Genomic DNA, 27,289 nt, shown 5'->3' with positions numbered 1-27,289 from the left:
CTTTCAGTTATTTATAGAAGCTAATAAAGGAAAATCATGGATAGGAGATATTGCTATAGATGATATACAACTAATGCTTGGAGCATGTGCTGGTAGTATATTACATATTGTGGTTAGGGTTAGGGTTAGGGAGATATGGCTATAGATGATATACAACTAATACCTGGAGTGTGTGCTGGTGGTATGTTAATTATTGTGGTTAGGGTTAGGGTTAGGGAGATATTGCTAAAGATGATATACAACTAATGCCTGGAGCGTGTGCTGGTGGTATGTTAATTATTGTGGTTAGAGTTAGGGTTAAGGAGATATTGCTAAAGATGATATACAACTAATGCCAAGAGCGTGTGCTGGTGGTATGTTAATTATTGTTGTTAGGGTTAGGGTTAAGGAGATATTGCTATAGATGATATACAACTAATGCCTGGAGTGTGTGCTGGTGGTATGTTAATTATTGTGGTTAGGGTCAGGGTTAAGGATATATTGCTATAGATGATATACAACTAATGCCGGGAGCGTGTGCTGGTGGTATGTTAATTATTGTGGTTAGGGTTAGGGTTAAGGAGATATTGCTATAGATGATATACAACTAATGCCTGGAGTGTGTGCTGGTGGTATGTTAATTATTGTGGTTAGGGTTAGGGTTTGGGAGATATTGCTATAGATGATATACAACTAATGCCTGGAGTGTGTGCTGGTGGTATGTTAATTATTGTGGTTAGGGTTAGGGTTTGGGAGATATTGCTATAGATGATATACAACTAATGCCTGGAGTGTGTACTGGTGGTATGTTAATTATTGTGGTTAGGGTTAGGGTTTGGGAGATATTGCTATAGATGATATACAACTAATGCCTGGAGTGTGTGCTGGTGGTATGTTAATTATTGTGGTTAGGGTTAGGGTTATGGAGATATTGCTATAGATGATATACAACTAATGCCTGGAGTGTGTGCTGGTGGTATGTTAATTATTGTGGTTAGGGTTAGGGTTAAGGAGATATTGCTATAGATGATATCCAACTAATGCCTGGAGCTTGTGCTCTTGGTATGTTAATTATTGTGATTAGGGTTAGGGTTAGGGAGATATTGCTATAGATGATATACAACTAATGCCTAGAGCGTGTGCTGGTGGTATGTTAATTATTGTGGTTAGGGTCAGGGTTAAGGATATATTGCTATAGATGATATACAACTAATGCCGGGAGCGTGTGCTGGTGGTATGTTAATTATTGTGGTTAGGGTTAGGGTTCGGGTTAGGGTTAGGAAGATATTGCTATAGATACAACTAATGCCTGAAGCGTGTGCTGGTGGTATGTTAATTATTGTGGTTAGGGTTAGGGTTAAGGAGATATTGCTATAGATGATATCCAACTAATGCCTGGAGCTTGTGCTCTTGGTATGTTAATTATTGTGATTAGGGTTAGGGTTAGGGAGATATTGCTATAGATGATATACAACTAATGCCTGGAGCGTGTGCTGGTGGTATGTTAATTATTGTGGTTAGGGTCAGGGTTAAGGATATATTGCTATAGATGATATACAACTAATGCCGGGAGCGTGTGCTGGTGGTATGTTAATTATTGTGGTTAGGGTTAGGGTTCGGGTTAGGGTTAGGAAGATATTGCTATAGATACAACTAATGCCTGAAGCGTGTGCTGGTGGTATGTTAATTATTGTGGTTAGGGTTAGGGTTAAGGAGATATTGCTATAGATGATATACAACTAATGCCTGGAGCGTGTGCTGGTGGTATGTTAATTATTGTGGTTAGGGTTAGGGTTATGGAGATATTGCTTTAGATGATATACAACTAATGCCTGGAGTGTGTGCTGGTGGTATGTTAATTATTGTGGTTAGGGTTAGGGTTAAGGAGATATTGCTATAGATGATATCCAACTAATGCCTGGAGCTTGTGCTCTTGGTATGTTAATTATAGTGGTTAGGGTTAGGGTTAGGGAGATATTGCTATAGATGATATACAACTAATGCCTGGAGTGTGTGATGGTGGTATGTTAATTATTGTGGTTAGGGTTAGGGTTAGGGAGATATTGCTATAGATGATATACAACTAATGCCTGGAGCATGTGCTGGTGGTATGTTAATTATTGTGATTAGGGTTAGGGTTAGGGAGATATTGCTATAGATGATATACAACTAATGCCTGGAGCGTGTGCTGGTTGTATGTTAATTATTGTGATTAGGGTTAGGGTTAGGGAGATATTGCTATAGATGATATACAACTAATGCCTGGAGTGTGTGCTGGTGGTATGTTAATTATTGTGGTTAGGGTTAGGGAGATATTGCTATAGATGATATCCAACTAATGCCTGGAGCGTGTGCTGGTGGTATGTTACTTATTGTGGTTAGGGTTAGGGAGATATTGCTATAGATGATATACAACTAATGCCTGGAGTGTGTGCTGGTGGTATGTTAATTGTTGTGGTTAGGGTAAGGGTTAGGGAGATATTGCTAAAGATGATATTCAACTAATGCCTGGAGTGTGTGCTGGTGGTATGTTAATTATTGTGGTTAGGGTTAGGGTTTGGGAGATATTGCTATAGATGATATACAATTAATGCCTGGAGTGTGTGCTGGTGGTATGTTAATTATTGTGGTTAGGGTTAGGGTTAAGGAGATATTGCTATAGATGATATACAACTAATGCCTGGAGTGTGTGCTGGTGGTATGTTAATTATTGTGGTTAGGGTTAGGGTTAGGGAGATATTGCTATAGATGATATACAACTAATGCCTGGAGTGTGTGCTGGTGGTAAGTTAATTATTGTGGTTAGGGTTAGGGTTAGGGAGATATTGCTATAGATGATATACAACTAATGCCTGGAGTGTGTGCTGGTGGTATGTAAATTATTGTGGTTAGGGTTAGGGTAAGGGAGATATTGCTATAGATGATATACAACTAATGCCTGGAGCGTGTGCTGGTGGTATGTTAATTATTGTGGTTAGGGTTAGGGTTAGGGAGATATTGCTATAGATGATATACAACTAATGCCTGGAGCGTGTGCTGGTGGTATGTAAATTATTGTGGTTAGGGTTAGGGTAAGGGAGATATTGCTATAGATGATATACAACTAATGCCTGGAGCGTGTGCTGGTGGTATGTTAATTATTGTGGTTAGGGTTAGGGTTAGGGAGATATTGCTATAGATGATATACAACTAATGCCTGGAGTGTGTGCTGGTGGTATGTAAATTATTGTGGTTAGGGTAAGGGTTAGGGAGATATTGCTAAAGATGATATTCAACTAATGCCTGGAGCATGTGCTGGTGGTATGTTGATTATTGTGGTTAGGGTTAGGGTTAGGGAGATATTGCTATAAATGATATACAACTAATGCCTGGAGTGTGTGCTGGTGGTATATTAATTATTGTGGTTAGGGTTAAGGTTAAGGAGATATTGCTATAGATGATATACAACTAATGCCTGGAGTGTGTGCTGGTGGTATGTTAATTATTGTGGTTAGGGTTAGGGTTAGGGAGATATTGCTATAGATGATATACAACCAATGCCTGGAGTGGATGCTGATGGTGTGATAATTATAGTGGTTAGGGTTAGGGAGATATTGCTATAGATGATATTTAACTAATGCCTGGAGCGTGTGCGGGTGGTATGTTAATTATTGTGGTTAGGGTTAAAGTTAGGGAGATATTGCTATAGATGACATTCAACTAATGCCTGGAGCGTGTGCTGGTATTATATTACTTATTGTGGTTGGGGTAAGGGTTAGGGAGATATTGTTATAGATTATATACAACTGATGCCTGGAGCGTGTGCTGATGGTATGTTAATTATTGTGGTTAGGGTTAGGTAGATGTTGCTATAGTTGATATTTAACTAATGCCTGGAGCGTTTGCTGGTGGTATGTTAATTATTGTGATATATAAAAATGAAAATGGAAATGGGGAATATGTCAGAGACAACAACCTGACCATAGGGCAGACAACAGCTGACGCCCCTCGTGTTTACTTCACAACATCTGGGATCTGTTTCTGTTTCTGTAAATAACCTGCCAATCAAGGCACACCTCCTTGAACCTGGAGTACAGTATATAGTGAAAAAAAGAGTAGGGGTAAATTTTATTGGCACTACTTGGATTAAAGTAGTGACTCTAGAATATGTTATGTTAAGTAACCCTAACCCTTACAAAAAAGGGAATATCCTTTAAATAATAAAATTTAAACCACAGGAAAATAAACCACTTTATGGTAAGTATTAAGTTTTGATATCAAATTGAGAATGGAAAAGAGGAATGTGTCAAAGGGACAACAACGCGACCAAAGAGCAGACTACAGTTGAAGGCCACCAATTGGTCTTCAATGCAGTGAGAAATGCCCGCATCTGGAGGCATGCTTCAGCTGGCCCCTTAACAAAAATGTATACTAGTTAAGTGGTAATGGACGTCATACTAAACTCCAAAATATGCACAAGAAACTAAAATTAAAAAGCGTACAAGATTAATAAAGTCAAGAGTAGGGAACATCCTTTAAATACCACTTACTGGTGAGTGTTATAAAGTTTTATGCCCCACCGAGATAGAAGAGGGGAATTATGTTTTCTGGTCTATTTGGCCGTTCATCTATCTGTTCTGCTTCAGGTTAAATTTTTGGTCAAGGTACCTTAATATATAATAAGATATTTCTCATTTTAGTGTTTTTCTTTTGAAAAAATGTCAAACTTGATATCTTTCTGAGACAGGTAGTTGATGATTTGTTCTTTGTTGAATAATAACAGCTATATATACAACCATAAATATAACACATTTGATTGAAAAGTAATGAAAATTGGCTACTAGTTGTAAATTCCGTAACTATTGTGATGTTTTTATTATTGCAAAAAATGCAACAGTGTTATAAATGCAATAATTTTAACTGGCATTTAAAAACAAATATATGAATTAGACAGAATTTTTATCAAAATCGCAAAAATGTCGATAAAAAAAATTTCCAGTCATGAGACCCAAACTTCAGCTGAAAATTTAAAAAATCTCCAGTTGTCACTTAACAACTCTGTCAAATGTATGAATACCATCTCCAGTTGTCACTTAACAACTCCCTCAAATGTATGAAAACCATCTCCAGCTGTCACTTAACAACTCTGTCAAATGTATGAATACCATCTCCAGTTGTCACTTAACATTTCTGTCAAATGTATGAATACCATGAAGTTGAAATAAGAATTAAATTGAAATTTTTAATAATTTTAACAAAAACTTCACAATTGTTTTGCATAAAATGTTTTAAATGGTCACAAACCTCCCTCAATCCATTTGCAAAAAAAAATAAGCAACAGCTGAAAAAGGAGTTATTTATCTTTCTCAGGTGTTGTGTACCCCCTTAATACTAGAAAAAAAAAGTATCAAAATTTACACTTCTTGGTGGCATTGAAGTAGTTGACTGGTATTATTTTTCAGGTTGTTCCAATTACCCTTGTGTATTAGGAACATGCAGCGGCCCTGTGAATTCAGCTACCTACACATGTACATGTAACCCAGGTGTAACAGGGACAAACTGTGATCAATTAACTGGTGAGTATTATGTTTGTTTAGTTTAAACACTATTTTATGCAAGTAAAATGAATAGATTGGGCAACAGGCCTTTGTAAACCCTCTCCATTTATTAATTTAGTATTATATTACTGGTATTGTTAACTGTTTTTAGGTCACCTGGATGAAAGGCCAAGGCAGCTACTTTAATATCTCGTCACCTGTTAACAATTTGATTTAATTTTTAAAGTGTTTCCGTTGACCCCACTTGCCAACCAAGATCGTTAAAAATAGTACATAGTCCTGGGGTAAAATGCAAGTTTTGCATCTATACAGTAACTTTTACCTCAGCAAAAATGTTGAGAATGTAAACATCTAAGGTAACTTTGGCCTATTTTGAGTTTGACCTGTTTAACGACTTTTTACAGGAGTTATTGCTCTTTTGTCTAAGCTGTCTAATGATTTCTTACAGGAGTTATTGCCCTTTTGTCTAAGCTGTCTAATGAATTCTTACAGTAGTTATTGCCCTTCTTGACATAATTTTCTATTTCCTAAGATTATTTCTGATTATAACATATTATAAAAGATGAGCAGGCCTTTGTGCCTTTGTACCTTTGTGCTTGAAAACAATGTGAAGATTTTTTGCTCGTTCGCTGCTCTCACTCGCCAAAAAAGGTTCACATTGTGGCTCATGTCTGATATTTTATGATTAATTACACCTTATGTAGGAATCCTGGGTTTTGATTGGTTGATAGCTAGTGTATTTTTCACCAATTTACTGCTACGTTGCCGGGGTATATGCAAAAAGGGTATGCCTTTTTTACCCTCTCTGCCGTGGTATTTTCCAAAAAATACTCTATCCGACTGGACGCTTGTAACGTCACGATCATCAATGCGTTTTAGACATACGGTGTAATTCAACAGATATAGCATGTTCCTGAGGGGTTTGCGAAAAATACCAGTCTTGAAACTGAATTTCCCTCGCCTTACGGCTCGCGAAATTTAACATTCTCTCGACTGGTATTTTTCGCAAATACCCCTCCTTAACATGATATATCTGTTCAATATAAATGTGTAGAAATCTGATAATACTTATTTGAATAACAACTATGACTTTTTACTTATTTGAATAATAACTATGACTTTTTACTTATTTGAATAATAACTATGACTTTTTACTTATTTGAATAATAACTATGACTTTTTACTTATTTGAATAATAACTATGACTTTTTTTAATAATTTTTCAGCATCCTATCAACTTATTTGTACATTTGAGTTTGGAGAAAAATGTCTTTTTGAGAATGAAGGAAGTAATGTAATAAATTGGACCATTTACAGTGTAAGTTAACAATTATATGCATTTTTATAAATAATAGATTTAGGTCTTTTTTGGTCATATAGATCTTCAACTGTTTTGTGGTTCTTTACACATCCTTTGACACTCCTCAGATGAAGGTTAATCCCAAAAAGGGTTGTTTTCATTTTTGAAGTGATTGTAAGAAATTTATTATTTGAAATACAGTCATTTAAATAAGGATTACAGATAAAATGGAAAATGTAAATGGGGAATATGCCAGAGAGACAACAACCCAACCAAAGAGCAGACGACAGCCCAAAGCAACCTATGGGTCTTCAATACAGTAAGAAAGTCCTGCACCCGGAGGTGGTCCCCAGGAATTGAATCTTTAAAATACCATGTATATTTAAACAGGGATTGCAGATTGTCTACCCCCTCTCTATCTCACCTGCCATTTATAGATGGTCGGTAACTTGATTAAAGTACATGTGCCTTATTTTTATGCCCCATTTATTATGTCCCATTTATGGGCATACTGTTTTCTGCTCTGTGCGTTCGTTCGTTTGTTCGTTCGTCTGTCTGTCCTGAAAGTTTTTAGTTGAGGTATTTTTTGATGAAGTTGACGTCCAATCAGCTTGAAACTAAGTACACATGTTCCCTATGATATGATTCTAATTTCAATTCCATATAGAGATTTAACCCTGTTTTCATGGCCCACTGAACATAGAAAATGATAGTGCAGATAGGGCATCCGTGTACTATGTACACATTCTTGTTAGCTAGAACTTTGAAATGTATTGTCTAGCTGATTATAGGTTTACAGTTTTCTCTTTAAACCTGTGTTGGTTTTCTTAACACAACAGAAAAGGAAAACTACATGTGACATGTTTGCTATTGATATCTGTATGGTACATGTGGTATTTAACCAATACTTGTTCATTATTGGTAATTTTAATTATGCAGAAAACAGAATGGTTTGTATGGTGTATTTTTTTTATCAATTCCATTTATACTATATTAGTTATATATATACAGTTGAATTCTTTTGATGTCTTGTTTTATACGTTATGCTGTCTAACAAATTAGAAACATGTCTTGATCTACAAATAATTCAGTATGACCAAAAAATCATCAGTTATTGCCCTTTAATATGGACTTTTTCCATTTTTTTTTGCATTTTCCCCTGTAAAGATGAAAACAATTAAAAATAAAAACAGTTAATAGCAAAACAATTATCAGCAAATCAACATTTACAAATATGTCATCTTGGCTGAAATCTTTATTAGACTTTTTATTGGAGTTATTGCCCTTTTAAGATGATTTTTGCATTTGTTTAGTTTTTGCTGATTATCTGGAAAATTTTAATACAAAATATTAAATGCAGACTGAAATTCTTAACAGCAAAAATGATCAGCAGGACAAAATAGACAAATATGTAAACCTCTTAACAGCAAAATGATCAGCAGGACAAAATAGACAAATATGTAAACCTCTTAACAGCAAAATGATCAGCAGGACAAAATAGACAAATATGTAAACCTCTTAACAGCAAAATGATCAGCAGGACAAAATAGACAAATATGTAAACATAGAAAGAAGATGTGGTATGAGTGCTAATGACAATGCTCCGTCCAAGTCACAATGTGTAAAAAGTAGTTTTAAAACTTTTATCTATATATAAGAGCCTTTTATATAAGTTTCTCCCTTTATTTTTCTTTTATATAAATCCAGATTTTACCATACCATCCCAAAGAATTCAATATATATTTAATCAATATAGTTGAGTTTTCAAACTTTGAAATGAAAGGTTTATTCATATTAAAATAGAGAAACTTTTAAATCATAACTAAATAATGCATTTGTAATGGGAAACATTAAAAGAGACATTAAATATATTTTTAGCTATTGTCAGAATTTATAATATATTATTGTTGCAAGTACTGTGGATTCATGATTATTTGTGAAATACCAATTTTCGTTGGTTTTTAGGATAGAGGTGAAGAACAAAAATTAAATGTTCAATAAATACCAAACTTCCTAAAGGCTTGTATGCAATCTTCGGCAAAAACCATGAAATTAAATATCAACAAATATGTAAGTTATCCACAATCCTCAAAAATTGGTACCAACAAAAATAAGTAAATGCACAGTAATTAAAAATTACATAGTTGTTGCAGAGTTCACTTGAATTTTATTTTATAGTATACTGACAATTTGTTCCCTCATAATGTTGATGAAATCAAAATTGTTTTAATAAATTGCATTATTTTTATTATTTCATTCTCTAATAAATAGCAAGAAACATATTCACCAAATACGGGACCAAACAATGCTCATGGAGGGTTCCAGTACGTGTATACAGAGATGTCAGGAAAAAATCCTGGTGATAAAGCTACCATGTCTACAACTTTACGGTTACCAAGTAAGATATAAAAAATAGCAAGAGTATAGGAGCTACTGATATATATAATTAGTAATAACTTAATTTTTTATGTAACACGTCTTCTGATTGGCTGACGTTATTTTGTTATCAGCCCATAGACATAATTAAGTCATGTGACCGTGACGTCATCAACGTTTTTCATGGTTTTCTACGGTTTAAAATAAAATTTCGAATTAAATTATAAGAAATGACTGTTATATTTTTTCTGTCTATTTGTAATAAAATAAAAAATGTTGTGCAGTGTGCACCAAATTTTATATGTTATTTCTTCAAAGACATAAAAAATATTACAGTCATTCCTTAAATGACAAATAATACAACTTCACAGATACCAAGTAAGATAATAACATGAGTATAGGAGCTACTTATATATATATATATATATAGTTATAACAAATAATACAACTTCACAGATACCAAGTAAGATAATAACATGAGTATAGGAGCTACTTATATATATAATTAGTTATGACAAATAATACAACTTCACAGTTACCAAGTAAGATAATAACACGAGTATAGGAGCTACTTATATATATAATTAGTTATGACAAATAATACAACTTCACAGATACCAAGTAAGATATAAAAAATTATACGAGTATAGAAGCTACTTATATATATAATTAGTAATGACATATAATACAACTTCACAGTTACCAAGTAAGATACAAAAATAATACGAGTATAGAAGCTACTTATATATATAATTAGTAATGACAAATAATACAACTTCACAGTTACCAAGTTAGATATAAAAAATAACATGAGTATAGGAGCTACTTATATATATAATTAGTTATGACAAATAATACAACTTCACAGTTAACAAGTAAGATATAAAAAAATAACATGAGTATAGGAGCTACTTATATATATAATTAGTAATGACAAATAATACAACTTCACAGTTACCAAGTAAGATAATAACACGAGTATAGGAGCTACTTATATATATAATTAGTTATGACAAATAATACAACTTCACAGTTACCGAGTAAGATATAAAAAATAGCAAGAGTATAGGAGCTACTTATATATATAATTAGTTATAACAAATAATACAACTTCACAGTTACCAAGTAAGATATAAAAAATAATACGAGTATAGGAGCTACTTATATATATAATTAGTATTGACAAATAATGCAACTTCACAGGTAACAAGTAAGATATAAAAAAAATTAATACGAATATAGGAGCTACTTACATATATAATTAGCTATGACAAATAATACAACTTCACAGTTACCAAGTAAGATAATAACATGTAGATAGGAGCTACTTATATATATAATTAGTAATGACAAATAATACAACTTTCAAAATTGAAGTGACTACGGGTAATTTCGTTGTTTCTACCACAAAACAAAACCAATGTAATATGGTACAGTATCCAGTGATGATGATGTTGTTAGCCAATCAAAAATGTATAATGTTCAATTTGTGTCTCACTTGACAGAGTCAAAAAGCAAGACATATGTATGCTGTTTCTGAAGGCGGCTGCAACGTCAACAATGTATTAGATTGAGTGACAAGTTGTTGGCCCATCATATTTGGTATGCAGTTGTTTTAGCATTGGCACATCTTATTTCTGTAAATATTATTTGGCTGCCCCCTCAGTCATGGTCTATTAGCCTGTAATTCAGTGGTTGTCGTTTGTTTATGTGTTACATATTTGTTTTTCGTTCATTTTGTTACATAAATAAGGCCGTTAGTTTTCTCGTTTGAATTGTTTTACATTGTCTTATCGGGGCCTTTTATAGCTGACTATGCGGTATGGGCTTTGCTCATTGTTGAAGGCCGTACGGTTACTTATAGTTGTTAATGTTTGTGTCATTTTGGTCTTTTTGTGGATAGTTGTCTCATTGGCAATAATACCACATGTTCTTTTTTATATTGACTTTGAAACTTTTGCTTATTTTACATGTATTAGTTTGTGATTAGGTCTAGTTTATGGTGAACCACTAGTGGCAGGACAAAGATATTTGGTATGCAGTTGTATAAGCATTGACATATTTCATTTCCATGGAAATTATTTGGCTCCTCCCTCTTAGTCATGGTCTATTGACTTTAAAAATTTTGCTTAATTTACATGTATTAGTTTGTGATTAGGTCAGTTTAAGGGGAGGCCAATGTTAATTAGTATTCAGTTGTATAATCATTAGCACATATAATTGTCATGGAGAATATTTGGCCCCATGTTATATGACATTGTAATGTGTAATCTTATATATTGTAGCTACTAGTCGCTGTATGGCGTTGTAATGTGTAATCTTATATATTGTAGCTATTAGTCGCTGTATGATGTTGTAATGTGTAATCTTATATATTGTAGCTACTAGTCGCTGTATGACATTGTAATGTGTAATCTTATACATTGTAGCTATTAGTCGCTGTATGATGTTGTAATGTGTAATCTTATACATTGTAGCTATTAGTCGCTGTATGATGTTGTAATGTGTAATCTTATATATTGTAGCTACTAGTCGCTGTATGACATTGTAATGTGTAATCTTATACATTGTAGCTATTAGTCGCTGTATGATGTTGTAATGTGTAATCTTATATATTGTAGCTACTAGTCGCTGTATGACATTGTAATGTGTAATCTTATACATTGTAGCTACTAGTCGCTGTATGACGTTGTAATGTGTAATCTTATACATTGTAGCTATTAGTCGCTGTATGGCGTTGTAATGTGTAATCTTATACATTGTAGCTATTAGTCGCTGTATGACATTGTAATGTGTAATCTTATACATTGTAGCTACTAGTCGCTGTATGACATTGTAATGTGTAATCTTATACATTGTAGCTACTAGTCGCTGTATGATGTTGTAATGTGTAATCTTATACATTGTAGCTACTAGTCGCTGTATGACATTGTAATGTGTAATCTTATATATTGTAGCTATTAGTCGCTGTATGGCGTTGTAATGTGTAATCTTATACATTGTAGCTATTAGTCGCTGTATGACATTGTAATGTGTAATCTTATATATTGTAGCTATTAGTCGCTGTATGATGTTGTAATGTGTAATCTTATATATTGTAGCTACTAGTCGCTGTATGACGTTGTAATGTGTAATCTTATATATTGTAGCTATTAGTCGCTGTATGACATTGTAATGTGTAATCTTATACATTGTAGCTATTAGTCGCTGTATGACATTGTAATGTGTAATCTTATACATTGTAGCTATTAGTCGCTGTATGACGTTGTAATGTGTAATCTTATACATTGTAGCTACTAGTCGCTGTATGACATTGTAATGTGTAATCTTATACATTGTAGCTACTAGTCGCTGTATGACATTGTAATGTGTAATCTTATACATTGTAGCTATTAGTCGCTGTATGACATTGTAATGTGTAATCTTATACATTGTAGCTACTAGTCGCTGTATGACATTGTAATGTGTAATCTTATATATTGTAGCTACTAGTCGCTGTATGATGTTGTAATGTGTAATCTTATACATTGTAGCTATTAGTCGCTGTATGACATTGTAATGTGTAATCTTATACATTGTAGCTATTAGTCGCTGTATGACATTGTAATGTGTAATCTTATACATTGTAGCTACTAGTCGCTGTATGACATTGTAATGTGTAATCTTATATATTGTAGCTATTAGTCGCTGTATGACGTTGTAATGTGTAATCTTATATATTGTAGCTACTAGTCGCTGTATGATGTTGTAATGTGTAATCTTATATATTGTAGCTACTAGTCGCTGTATGGTGTTGTAATGTGTAATCTTATACATTGTAGCTACTAGTCGCTGTATGACATTGTAATGTGTAATCTTATACATTGTAGCTATTAGTCGCTGTATGACATTGTAATGTGTAATCTTATACATTGTAGCTATTAGTCGCTGTATGATGTTGTAATGTGTAATCTTATACATTGTAGCTACTAGTCGCTGTATGACATTGTAATGTGTAATCTTATACATTGTAGCTATTAGTCGCTGTATGACATTGTAATGTGTAATCTTATACATTGTAGCTACTAGTCGCTGTATGACATTGTAATGTGTAATCTTATACATTGTAGCTACTAGTCGCTGTATGACATTGTAATGTGTAATCTTATACATTGTAGCTACTAGTCGCTGTATGACGTTGTAATGTGTAATCTTATATATTGTAGCTACTAGTCGCTGTATGACATTGTAATGTGTAATCTTATATATTGTAGCTACTAGTCGCTGTATGATGTTGTAATGTGTAATCTTATACATTGTAGCTATTAGTCGCTGTATGACATTGTAATGTGTAATCTTATACATTGTAGCTACTAGTCGCTGTATGACATTGTAATGTGTAATCTTATATATTGTAGCTATTAGTCGCTGTATGACGTTGTAATGTGTAATCTTATATATTGTAGCTACTAGTCGCTGTATGATGTTGTAATGTGTAATCTTATATATTGTAGCTACTAGTCGCTGTATGGTGTTGTAATGTGTAATCTTATACATTGTAGCTACTAGTCGCTGTATGACATTGTAATGTGTAATCTTATACATTGTAGCTATTAGTCGCTGTATGACATTGTAATGTGTAATCTTATACATTGTAGCTATTAGTCGCTGTATGATGTTGTAATGTGTAATCTTATACATTGTAGCTACTAGTCGCTGTATGACATTGTAATGTGTAATCTTATACATTGTAGCTACTAGTCGCTGTATGATGTTGTAATGTGTAATCTTATATATTGTAGCTACTAGTCGCTGTATGACATTGTAATGTGTAATCTTATACATTGTAGCTACTAGTCGCTGTATGACATTGTAATGTGTAATCTTATACATTGTAGCTACTAGTCGCTGTATGACGTTGTAATGTGTAATCTTATATATTGTAGCTACTAGTCGCTGTATGATGTTGTAATGTGTAATCTTATACATTGTAGCTACTAGTCGCTGTATGATGTTGTAATGTGTAATCTTATATATTGTAGCTATTAGTCGCTGTATGACATTGTAATGTGTAATCTTATACATTGTAGCTATTAGTTTCTGTATGGCGTTGTAATGTGTAATCTTATACATTGTAGCTACTAGTCGCTGTATGATGTTGTAATGTGTAATCTTATACATTGTAGCTATTAGTCGCTGTATGACATTGTAATGTGTAATCTTATATATTGTAGCTACTAGTCGCTGTATGACATTGTAATGTGTAATCTTATACATTGTAGCTATTAGTCGCTGTATGGCGTTGTAATGTGTAATCTTATACATTGTAGCTATTAGTCGCTGTATGACATTGTAATGTGTAATCTTATACATTGTAGCTATTAGTCGCTGTATGATGTTGTAATGTGTAATCTTATACATTGTAGCTACTAGTCGCTGTATGACATTGTAATGTGTAATCTTATATATTGTAGCTACTAGTCGCTGTATGACGTTGTAATGTGTAATCTTATATATTGTAGCTACTAGTCGCTGTATGATGTTGTAATGTGTAATCTTATACATTGTAGCTATTAGTCGCTGTATGATGTTGTAATGTGTAATCTTATACATTGTAGCTATTAGTCGCTGTATGACATTGTAATGTGTAATCTTATACATTGTAGCTACTAGTCGCTGTATGACATTGTAATGTGTAATCTTATACATTGTAGCTACTAGTCGCTGTATGATGTTGTAATGTGTAATCTTATATATTGTAGCTACTAGTCGCTGTATGACGTTGTAATGTGTAATCTTATACATTGTAGCTACTAGTCGCTGTATGATGTTGTAATGTGTAATCTTATACATTGTAGCTACTAGTCGCTGTATGATGTTGTAATGTGTAATCTTATACATTGTAGCTACTAGTCGCTGTATGACATTGTAATGTGTAATCTTATACATTGTAGCTACTAGTCGCTGTATGACATTGTAATGTGTAATCTTATACATTGTAGCTATTAGTCGCTGTATGACATTGTAATGTGTAATCTTATACATTGTAGCTACTAGTCGCTGTATGACGTTGTAATGTGTAATCTTATACATTGTAGCTACTAGTCGCTGTATGACGTTGTAATGTGTAATCTTATACATTGTAGCTATTAGTCGCTGTATGACATTGTAATGTGTAATCTTATACATTGTAGCTACTAGTCGCTGTATGACATTGTAATGTGTAATCTTATACATTGTAGCTACTAGTCGCTGTATGATGTTGTAATGTGTAATCTTATACATTGTAGCTACTAGTCGCTGTATGATGTTGTAATGTGTAATCTTATACATTGTAGCTACTAGTCGCTGTATGACATTGTAATGTGTAATCTTATACATTGTAGCTATTAGTCGCTGTATGACATTGTAATGTGTAATCTTATATATTGTAGCTATTAGTCGCTGTATGATGTTTTATTGTGTAATCTTATACATTGTAGCTACTAGTCGCTGTATGACATTGTAATGTGTAATCTTATACATTGTAGCTACTAGTCGCTGTATGATGTTTTATTGTGTAATCTTATACATTGTAGCTACTAGTCGCTGTATGACATTGTAATGTGTAATCTTATACATTGTAGCTACTAGTCGCTGTATGACGTTGTAATGTGTAATCTTATACATTGTAGCTATTAGTCGCTGTATGACATTGTAATGTGTAATCTTATACATTGTAGCTACTAGTCGCTGTATGACATTGTAATGTGTAATCTTATACATTGTAGCTATTAGTCGCTGTATGACATTGTAATGTGTAATCTTATACATTGTAGCTATTAGTCGCTGTATGATGTTGTAATGTGTAATCTTATACATTGTAGCTATTAGTCGCTGTATGACATTGTAATGTGTAATCTTATACATTGTAGCTACTAGTCGCTGTATGACATTGTAATGTGTAATCTTATACATTGTAGCTACTAGTCGCTGTATGATGTTGTAATGTGTAATCTTATACATTGTAGCTACTAGTCGCTGTATGACATTGTAATGTGTAATCTTATACATTGTAGCTACTAGTCGCTGTATGACATTGTAATGTGTAATCTTATACATTGTAGCTACTAGTCGCTGTATGACATTGTAATGTGTAATCTTATACATTGTAGCTACTAGTCGCTGTATGATGTTGTAATGTGTAATCTTATACATTGTAGCTATTAGTCGCTGTATGACATTGTAATGTGTAATCTTATACATTGTAGCTACTAGTCGCTGTATGACATTGTAATGTGTAATCTTATACATTGTAGCTACTAGTCGCTGTATGACATTGTAATGTGTAATCTTATACATTGTAGCTACTAGTCGCTGTATGACGTTGTAATGTGTAATCTTATACATTGTAGCTATTAGTCGCTGTATGACGTTGTAATGTGTAATCTTATACATTGTAGCTATTAGTCGCTGTATGATGTTGTAATGTGTAATCTTATATATTGTAGCTATTAGTCGCTGTATGACATTGTAATGTGTAATCTTATATATTGTAGCTACTAGTCGCTGTATGACATTGTAATGTGTAATCTTATACATTGTAGCTATTAGTCGCTGTATGACGTTGTAATGTGTAATCTTATACATTGTAGCTATTAGTCGCTGTATGATGTTGTAATGTGTAATCTTATACATTGTAGCTACTAGTCGCTGTATGATGTTGTAATGTGTAATCTTATATATTGTAGCTATTAGTCGCTGTATGACATTGTAATGTGTAATCTTATATATTGTAGCTACTAGTCGCTGTATGACATTGTAATGTGTAATCTTATACATTGTAGCTACTAGTCGCTGTATGACGTTGTAATGTGTAATCTTATACATTGTAGCTATTAGTCGCTGTATGACATTGTAATGTGTAATCTTATACATTGTAGCTACTAGTCGCTGTATGACATTGTAATGTGTAATCTTATACATTGTAGCTACTAGTCGCTGTATGACGTTGTAATGTGTAATCTTATACATTGTAGCTACTAGTCGCTGTATGACATTGTAATGTGTAATCTTATACATTGTAGCTATTAGTTTCTGTATGATGTTGTAATGTGTAATCTTATATATTGTAGCTATTAGTCGCTGTATGACATTGTAATGTGTAATCTTATACATTGTAGCTACTAGTCGCTGTATGGCGTTGTAATGTGTAATCTTATATATTGTAGCTATTAGTCGCTGTATGACATTGTAATGTGTAATCTTATACATTGTAGCTATTAGTCGCTGTATGACGTTGTAATGTGTAATCTTATACATTGTAGCTACTAGTCGCTGTATGACGTTGTAATGTGTAATCTTATACATTGTAGCTACTAGTCGCTGTATGACATTGTAATGTGTAATCTTATACATTGTAGCTACTAGTCGCTGTATGACATTGTAATGTGTAATCTTATACATTGTAGCTATTAGTCGCTGTATGACGTTGTAATGTGTAATCTTATACATTGTAGCTATTAGTCGCTGTTTGTAATGTGTAATCTTATATATTGTAGCTACTAGTCGCTGTATGACATTGTAATGTGTAATCTTATACATTGTAGCTACTAGTCGCTGTATGACGTTGTAATGTGTAATCTTATACATTGTAGCTACTAGTCGCTGTATGACATTGTAATGTGTAATCTTATACATTGTAGCTACTAGTCGCTGTATGACGTTGTAATGTGTAATCTTATACATTGTAGCTACTAGTCGCTGTATGATGTTGTAATGTGTAATCTTATATATTGTAGCTACTAGTCGCTGTATGATGTTGTAATGTGTAATCTTATACATTGTAGCTATTAGTCGCTGTATGACATTGTAATGTGTAATCTTATACATTGTAGCTACTAGTCGCTGTATGACATTGTAATGTGTAATCTTATACATTGTAGCTACTAGTCGCTGTATGACATTGTAATGTGTAATCTTATACATTGTAGCTATTAGTCGCTGTATGATGTTGTAATGTGTAATCTTATATATTGTAGCTATTAGTCGCTGTATGATGTTTTATTGTGTAATCTTATACATTGTAGCTATTAGTCGCTGTATGATGTTGTAATGTGTAATCTTATACATTGTAGCTACTAGTCGCTGTATGACATTGTAATGTGTAATCTTATACATTGTAGCTACTAGTCGCTGTATGACATTGTAATGTGTAATCTTATACATTGTAGCTATTAGTCGCTGTATGATGTTGTAATGTGTAATCTTATACATTGTAGCTACTAGTCGCTGTATGACATTGTAATGTGTAATCTTATACATTGTAGCTACTAGTCGCTGTATGACATTGTAATGTGTAATCTTATACATTGTAGCTATTAGTCGCTGTATGATGTTGTAATGTGTAATCTTATACATTGTAGCTATTAGTCGCTGTATGATGTTGTAATGTGTAATCTTATACATTGTAGCTACTAGTCGCTGTATGACATTGTAATGTGTAATCTTATACATTGTAGCTATTAGTCGCTGTATGACGTTGTAATGTGTAATCTTATATATTGTAGCTACTAGTCGCTGTATGACATTGTAATGTGTAATCTTATACATTGTAGCTACTAGTCGCTGTATGACGTTGTAATGTGTAATCTTATACATTGTAGCTACTAGTCGCTGTATGATGTTGTAATGTGTAATCTTATACATTGTAGCTACTAGTCGCTGTATGACATTGTAATGTGTAATCTTATACATTGTAGCTATTAGTCGCTGTATGATGTTGTAATGTGTAATCTTATACATTGTAGCTACTAGTCGCTGTATGACATTGTAATGTGTAATCTTATACATTGTAGCTACTAGTCGCTGTATGGCGTTGTAATGTGTAATCTTATACATTGTAGCTACTAGTCGCTGTATGATGTTGTAATGTGTAATCTTATACATTGTAGCTACTAGTCGCTGTATGATGTTTTATTGTGTAATCTTATACATTGTAGCTATTAGTCGCTGTATGATGTTGTAATGTGTAATCTTATACATTGTAGCTACTAGTCGCTGTATGACATTGTAATGTGTAATCTTATACATTGTAGCTATTAGTCGCTGTATGATGTTTTATTGTGTAATCTTATACATTGTAGCTACTAGTCGCTGTATGACATTGTAATGTGTAATCTTATACATTGTAGCTACTAGTCGCTGTATGACATTGTAATGTGTAATCTTATACATTGTAGCTACTAGTCGCTGTATGATGTTGTAATGTGTAATCTTATATATTGTAGCTATTAGTCGCTGTATGGCGTTGTAATGTGTAATCTTATATATTGTAGCTACTAGTCGCTGTATGATGTTTTATTATCACATGAAGGGATCTTATATGGGTACTTTAAACATATACTCTGAGGGGACAAATACAGCGAAATCTAATATATGGACACGGTCTGGTGCTCAAGGCAATGATTGGATCGTAGCAGAAATAGACATACCTGCCATTAATGGTCTGAAGGTAAGCAGCTTATTTAATAGACATACGTCTGCCATTAATAATCATTTTCGGAAACTAAGTTTACAACAGCATTTAAGTTGACGATGATAATTACAGGTAAACTTACCTGTGGGTCATCTCAAATTACATAATGTCTCGAAAAATGTGGCTACATGCTTAATAAACGAAAACAATGAGAGATATAATTTTAATGAAAATCAGCTATTTTTCACCATTTTTATAAACAAATACTGTTTTTATTCGTCTGAATCAGACGAGGAGCTGACTCCCAATGCTTTCAGTAATTTAGGAATTTCTTAGTCATAAATTTTTCATAGGTAAGCTGGGTTTTTTTTACAAGCTGCTTTTTTGGGCTCCTCTTTTTTAGCTCACCTGGCCCGAAATCTGGTTGAAGTTAAATTGTTTATCAAGTCAAGATCTATCTGCCCTGAAATTTTCAGATGAATCGGAAAACCCGTTGTTAGGTTGCTGCCCCTGAATTGGTAATTTTAAGGAAATTTTGCCGTTTTGTTTGTTATTATCTTGAATAATATTATAGATAGAGATAAACTGTAAACAGCAATAATGTACAGCAAAGTAAGACCTAAAAATAAGTCAACATGACCAAAATGGTCAATTGACCCCCTAAGGAGTCATTGTCCTTTATAGTCAATTTTTAACAATTTACATAAAATTTGTAAATTTTTACTAACATTTTCCACTGAAACTACTGGGCTAAGTTCATTATAGATAGAGATAGTTGTAAGCAGCAAGAACGTTAAGTACAAACACATCACCATGCTAAAACACAATTTTTTCTACACAAAATGTGAAAATAAGACAATTTTAGAATTATTTTGACTAACGACTATTATGATTGTAGTTAAGATATATAGTGTTGTGACTTGTTTCAGATGACAATTGAAGGTGTTCGTGGATATGGTTGGTCAAGTGACATGGCCATTGATGATGTATCACTTATTCCAGGAACTTGTAAGATTATTACATAGATTTAAAGAGAAGGTTATCAGAATTGCAGGCAGTTTTTCTGTCTCCCATGTGATCTGTTGAGAGGAACATTGAAATAACACACGTCCATCCATATAAGTGCTCCCACATGTAGAATTCTTGCCAGATTTTTGTCTCCCTTGACGGAGTCAAAAAGCGAGACATAGGTATGCTGTTTCTGGTGTTGGCGGCCGCTTCGGCTTCAACAATGTGTTAGTTTGTGATTAGGTCTAGTTTATGGTGAACCACTAGTGGTAAGTCAAAGATATTTGGTATGCAGTTGTTTAAGTATTGGCACATCTCATAACCATGGAAATTATTTGGCCCCACCCCCTCAGTTATAGTCTATTGTCTTTGAAACTTTCCATAGTTTTCATGTATTAGTTTGTGATTAGGTCAGTTAATGAGGAACCACTAGTGGTAAGTTAATGATAATATGTATGCAGTTGTATAAGCATTGGCATATTTCATTTCCATGGAAATTATTTTTGCCCCGCCCTCTCGGTCATGGTCTATTGACTTTGAAACTTCGCTTAGTTTTCATGTATTAGTTTGTGATTAGGTCAGTTTATGGGGAACCATTAGTGATAAGTAAATGATACTTGGTATGAAGTTGTATAATTATTGGAATATCTCATTTCCATAGAGATTATTTGCCCCCCCCCCCCCCCCTCAGTCATGGTCAATTGACCTTGAAACTTTTGCTTAAGTTTTCATGCATTATAATCCTGGTACCTTTGATTATGGAAAGCCTCAGCTGTCATATATTTGAGATTTACAAAACGTTATGCTGAAGCTTAAAATGTAACTTTAAGACAGCGTGATGTTGAATTGAATCATCAAAATGCTAACTCTGAATTGCAATATGCTAAAATGAATCTGCGCAATGTTGACTTGCAATGACAAGTGCTGTAGTCGTGATGATATAATGATAAGTCACGATGTTGTGATGATATGCCGAACACACGTTACGTTGAGTTTAAAGTAAATGATGTGAAGTTGACGTTGTATGATTTTAGCTTGCAGATGGATAATGCTCAGTCATCCACTTCAATTGCTATGATAACAAATAAATTGAACAGCTACAATGTATGGTGCTGACTTGTTATTAATAAATGTTAAGCTAAGATATCACGATGGTTTATTAGTATAATGTCACGATGGGCTTACCATACAATATGCTCACTCAAAACTACAAGACGTACAGTTGAAATTTTGTAATGTTAAGCTATGATAGCATGATGTTATATCAATTTAATGTCACGATGAGCTTACCATACAATATGCTCACTCGAAACTACAAGACGTACAGTTGAAATTTTGTAATGTTAAGCTAAGATAGCATGCTGTTATATCAATATAATGTCACGATAGGCTTACCACACGATATGCTCACTTAAAACTACACAACGTTCAGTTGAAAGCATGTGATGTTAAGCTATGATAGCATGTTGTTATATCATTTGAATATCACGATAGGCTTACCATACACTATGCTCATTTAAAACTACACAACGAACAGTTGAAAGTATGTGATGTTAAGCTATGATAGCATGTTGTTATATCATTTGAATGTCACGATAGGCTTACCATACACTATGCTCATTTAAAACTACACAACGTACAGTTGAAAGTATGTGATGTTGAGCTATGATAGCACGATGTTATATCATAATAATATCACGATAGGCTGGCCATACAATATGCTCATTCAAAACTACATGACGTACAGTTGAAAGTATGTGATGTTGAGCTATGATAGCACGATGTTATATCATAACAATGTCACGATAGGCTGGCCATACAATATGCTCATTTAAAACTACACGACGTACAGTTGAAAGTACGTGTTGTTGAGCTAAGATAGCACGATGATATATCATTATGACGTCACGAGAGGCTTATCATAAAATGTGTTGACTTTAAACTACACGATCTAAATTTGAAGTAGTTTGGTCTTGGCTTGAAATGGTTTTCAGTAAAATGATAAGTTATAAAAACAGAACGTGAAGTCGAAATAAAACAATGATAGGTTGACAAATACTGGTGCAGAATTAAAGATTTTTGGTGTTGACTTCGAATATAGTACAAATGTTGGATCGTTTTTATGTTAAATTGAAAGACAATAATGATGCGGTAAACATTACAGAATTATGTGAATTGAAACTGCAATTCTATGGAGTAGAATGAGGGACAAATCCCCAGGATTTTTCCTTCTTCACTTGCAAGTTGATGAATATTAATGAAATTTAATTCAAGAGGCAAAATGATATACAAAGAAAGTTTTCCATCAATACATAAAGCAAAAGAATTACCCATCCCTATATATAACACTTAAATACAGTTTTGTCGTATATTTTACATGTTTTCTTGGGAATTTTTTTTTTATGATTTAAAACCCAGACTTTTTTTTATGAACAATATTTAAGAAAAATATTTATATATGTTGTGTGTTAATATATATATATATATATACAACATACTATTGTGGCAATCATATTTCCGTGTATCTGTTCCAAGTCAGGAACCTCGTCGGTAATTGTCATAACTTAATGTTTTTCGTTATTTTTAAGAACTCGATTTTAATAACAATTTTTTGGTGAAATCTGTTTAATTTGTTACCCTCACTATGTATTTTGATATTTTTTTCGTCGTTGGATTGCTGTCCCAGTTATACGTAACCCACATTCCCGTTTATTTATACAGCGTTTACATAATAAGCTTTTTAACTGTTAATTTTTCAGTGTAAAGACTAAACGACTTTTTATAATAATCCTCATGTGATTAGTTTTTTTTTCTCTCGTTTAAATTCCTTTTACACGACAAAAAAATATATATCACTGACAGGGAATACAAAGTCTTATGCCCTCTCACAAAATTCAAATTTTCTGAGAAATGATCTATTAAGGTTATAACACCAGATCCGTGTCAGAGTTATCAGATCATTTTTATTTAATACCGCTCCCTTTTCTCCAACATAAAAGAAACTAATATGGACTTATTCTACAAAATTAAACCCAACAGACCTGATAAATGATACGCTAAAGAGTAGAACTGTAAAAGAGAATGTGACCTCACCCCCTCCAAAAAAAACCAACACCACCAAACAATATAATGAAATTATTAATTGAATAATAATCTATAAAATTCGAATGTATCCATATGGATGAATTGATAGGTGGAGGAATCTAGATACTGCATGGGGCCAACCCAAACATAAAGTATGGTAGATTCTGTTGTATACTTTTCGCTCATACATGAAGTCTATGAAACCTAATTAAATTTGACCTAGAGCCTCCAGTATAAATCGTCAACTTTCTAAAAAAAAAAAAAACATCATGCCTTACAGCAGTGCCAACCATTTTTCCAGCACCAAGTAAGATAGTGCCCAGGTTTATCTGTATATCCACTCGGAGAATATTTATTTTTTTTAAATTGGAAAATCAATTTATGGACAATGACCATATAACTTATAATAAGAAGACAATTAATGATTTCCGTCACTTATTTTCTTGTCTATAGTGATTTTCTTGGTTCTTTACAGCGTCTCTCTATCTATATGTGTTTTCAAAGAAAAAGAAAAAAAATCTGTAAAATTTGATAAAGTGCATGACTATGCGGTATGGGCTTGGCTCATTGTTGAAGGCCGTACGGTGATCTATAGTTGTTAATGTCTGTGTCATTTTGGTCTCTTGTTGTCTCATTGGCAATTATACCACATCTTCTTTTTTATATATGAATTATTTTGGTATTGCTTTGATTAATTTGTGGAACAGTTTCTCTCTCCTCTCTCTCTCTCTCTCTCTCTCTCTCTCTCTCTCTCTCTCTCTCTCTCTCTCTCTCTCTCTCTCCTCTCTCTCTCTCTCTCTCTCTCTCTCTCTCTCTCTCTCTCTCTCTCTCTCTCTCTCTCTCTCTCTCTCTCTCTCGCCAGCTACAGGTTATGCATGTATTGTCAAATTTTGTATTAACTATACATGGAAAACTCAATTTTAGAAAATAAAAATAAAAACTGGGATCACGAGACTCGTTTTCTGTTTACAAAACAAAATAGATAAAGTCCCTACACATTCCATCATTAGAGACGAAATATGCCAAAGAGATTTCAAACTCATAAGTCGAAAACAGACTGACAATGCCCTGGCAAAAAAAAATAAAAAAATAATCCTACAAAAAAAATAATGTTATCCAAGTTATCTCCCCTTATATGGAAAGTTTAAAAATATGCAAAAAACGTTCTGTATTCAACAACAAATAGTCGTTTTAATAAGATAAATCACATAATTTTCTTCGTCAAGATGAAAAATACTAGATATGAAAAACAATGATTCCTCTCTCAAAATTTGTATATATTTTTTAGATCTAAATCGATTGTGTTGTACGTGCTATATGAGAATATAAGATGACGGAAGACACCCGATCTACCCTAAGGGCAATATCTCTAATGAGGAAGAAATTTACAATATAATATATCTTTATTCTCATAACCATTACAGATACATAGGTACAGAGAGAGTGCAAAATATGTACATGAATGTGCATCTATTTACAAAACATATATAAAATACAGTGGTTTCAAAATAATATTCATTTTAGCCAGGAGGACCCACATGTTTATTTATACACTTTATAAGCTTATATAATCTTTTTAACTCTGACTTTTTGTTTAGTTTGCTCATCAGTTTTCCAAATTTTAGTGTATTAACACGAGCCAAATAGTACTTATCAAGGTATAATTTTCACACGACGGGTGCCACATGTGGAGCAGGGTCTGCTTACCCTTCCAGAGCACCTGAGATCACCCCTAGTTTTTGGTGGGGTTCGTGTTGTTTATTCTTTAGTTTTCTATGTTGTGTCATATGTACTATTGTTTTTCTGTTTGTCTTTTTCATTTTTAGCCATGGCGTCGTCAGTTTGATTTAGATTTATGAGTTCGACTGTCCCTTTGGTATCTTTCGTCCCTCTTTTCTACTGTCGTTAAAAAATGGACATTCTAGCAGATAATGTAATTCGTCTCCAATACTACCAATATTACAAAGATGACATTTTCTATCATTTCTATTAACATTATTCCACCTCCCTGTCTCTATTGGGAGTCTGTTTGTGGTTCCACAACTGTTTATAATGGTCTTGTAATCGCAACTTAAGTGCATTTTTTAACCATATATCATTACCAAAACATTGAGAAATCCAAATATTTGAAAAACCACATTCATCCAAAATATTTTTAACTTTACTCACAAAATATATATATACATTATTAACAATAAATAGTGTTTTTTATAGTCTATATGCGATAGAAGATAGCTTAGTCTCTTTAGCGGATAATAACTTACATCAATAAGACACTATTGTTAATTTAATATCAATATCCAAAGGATATCTACCAAGTTCACCGTATACCATATAGTTAGGTGTGGATTTTTTCAGTTTCAAAAGAAGTTTACAGAATTTCAGATGGATTCTTTCTATATATGATAATTTCAACATTACCATGCCTCCAAATTTCACATCCATACAAAAGTATGGGTTTCACAACTTTATCAAAAAGATCTAAGTGACATTGAATAGAAAGATTATGCATGCGGCCTGCTTTCAACACATTAAACATAGCTTTTTGTTGCTTTTTCTGCTAAGTGTTTCTGTGCTATTTTAGTATTACCAGTTCTAGATAATAATATGCCCAAATAGTTAAATTCTTTAACAATTTCAATGGCTATATCAAAATGCAATTTTGACGGCATTCTGCCTCTAGAAAAAATCATCACTTTAGTTTTCGTGACGTTAACTTTAAGCTTCCAAACATTACAGTATTCACTGAAGGAATCCAGCTGTTTCTGTAAATCATCAGCACTTTCTGCCAATAATACTGTGTCGTCCGCATAAAGGATTACAAACAGTTTTAGATAAATTTGAAGCTTGGACTCCATTTCCTCAGAAATACTCTCAAGCCCCCGCAGGCTTTGGTCTTCCAAAAAGTGTTCTAGGTCATTTAAATATAATGCAAATAATATAGGGGATAAGTTTTCACCTTGGCGGACACCTTTGTCACACATAAAATAGTCTGACACATTACTGTTATATACAATATTTGATTTAATATGTTCATATAAATGTATAATTACATTATACATTTTCCCATTTATATGTTGAGTAAGCAACTTAAACCAGAGTTCATCACGCCAAATGGTATCAAAAGCTCGGTCACGTCAAGTTACTTGTAGATTTCCCTTGTTGAAAAGGGTTTCTGTTTTCAATTAGTTATCTATTATACTGTTCAGGGGGGAGGGGAGAATTGAAAATAAAATGAATCAAAATACACAAAAATGGATAAATGAAGGCGAAAGATACAAAAGGGATAGTAAAACTCTTAACCAAACTGACAATGTCATGACAAAAACTCATCAGCCGAAATAAACGAGAGAAAAAAAATCAAAAGCCAAACAACAGTATATTAAGCGCAACATAGAAAACCAAAGACTAAGCAAAACCGTAAACTCTAATAAAGGGGTCATCTCAGGTGGTCCAGAAGGGTAAGCAGATCCTATTTTGTATGTGGCACCCGTCAATTGGCGATTTTGCAAATAAAGAAGGAATGTGTTATAATTTTCAAGGAACTCCAAAAAACATGAATTACAGGGT

At 33.2% G+C, this 27,289-nt stretch overlaps 2 protein-coding genes across 11 annotated transcripts in view; both read left to right on the top strand.

Annotated features, from left to right (window-relative positions):
- LOC139524914 (MAM and LDL-receptor class A domain-containing protein 1-like) overlaps positions 1 to 27,289 on the top strand; it is a 228,158-nt gene that overhangs the window by 60,844 nt on the left and 140,025 nt on the right. The window lies entirely within an intron of this gene.
- On the top strand, positions 3,243 to 14,220 carry LOC139522624 (MAM and LDL-receptor class A domain-containing protein 2-like). Its single transcript, XM_071316090.1, has 6 exons — positions 3,243 to 3,276; positions 5,421 to 5,534; positions 6,743 to 6,834; positions 9,088 to 9,214; positions 12,438 to 12,456; positions 14,214 to 14,220. The coding sequence occupies exons 1-6, from the start codon at positions 3,258 to 3,260 to the stop codon at positions 14,218 to 14,220; spliced, it is 378 nt and encodes a 125-aa protein (XP_071172191.1). The 5' UTR covers positions 3,243 to 3,257.

Source organism: Mytilus edulis, chromosome 5 (assembly GCF_963676685.1).
Source record: "Mytilus edulis chromosome 5, xbMytEdul2.2, whole genome shotgun sequence".
NCBI lineage: Eukaryota > Metazoa > Mollusca > Bivalvia > Mytilida > Mytilidae > Mytilus > Mytilus edulis.
This window is presented reverse-complemented; position numbering and strand designations above follow the sequence as displayed.

Excerpts from the sequence above, each read along its gene's own strand:
- LOC139522624 (XM_071316090.1), top strand. Across the intron at positions 5,535-6,742 it reads AAACTGTGATCAATTAACTG|CATCCTATCAACTTATTTGT; the intron begins GTGAGTATTATG and ends ATAATTTTTCAG. Across the intron at positions 6,835-9,087 it reads TAAATTGGACCATTTACAGT|CAAGAAACATATTCACCAAA; the intron begins GTAAGTTAACAA and ends TCTAATAAATAG.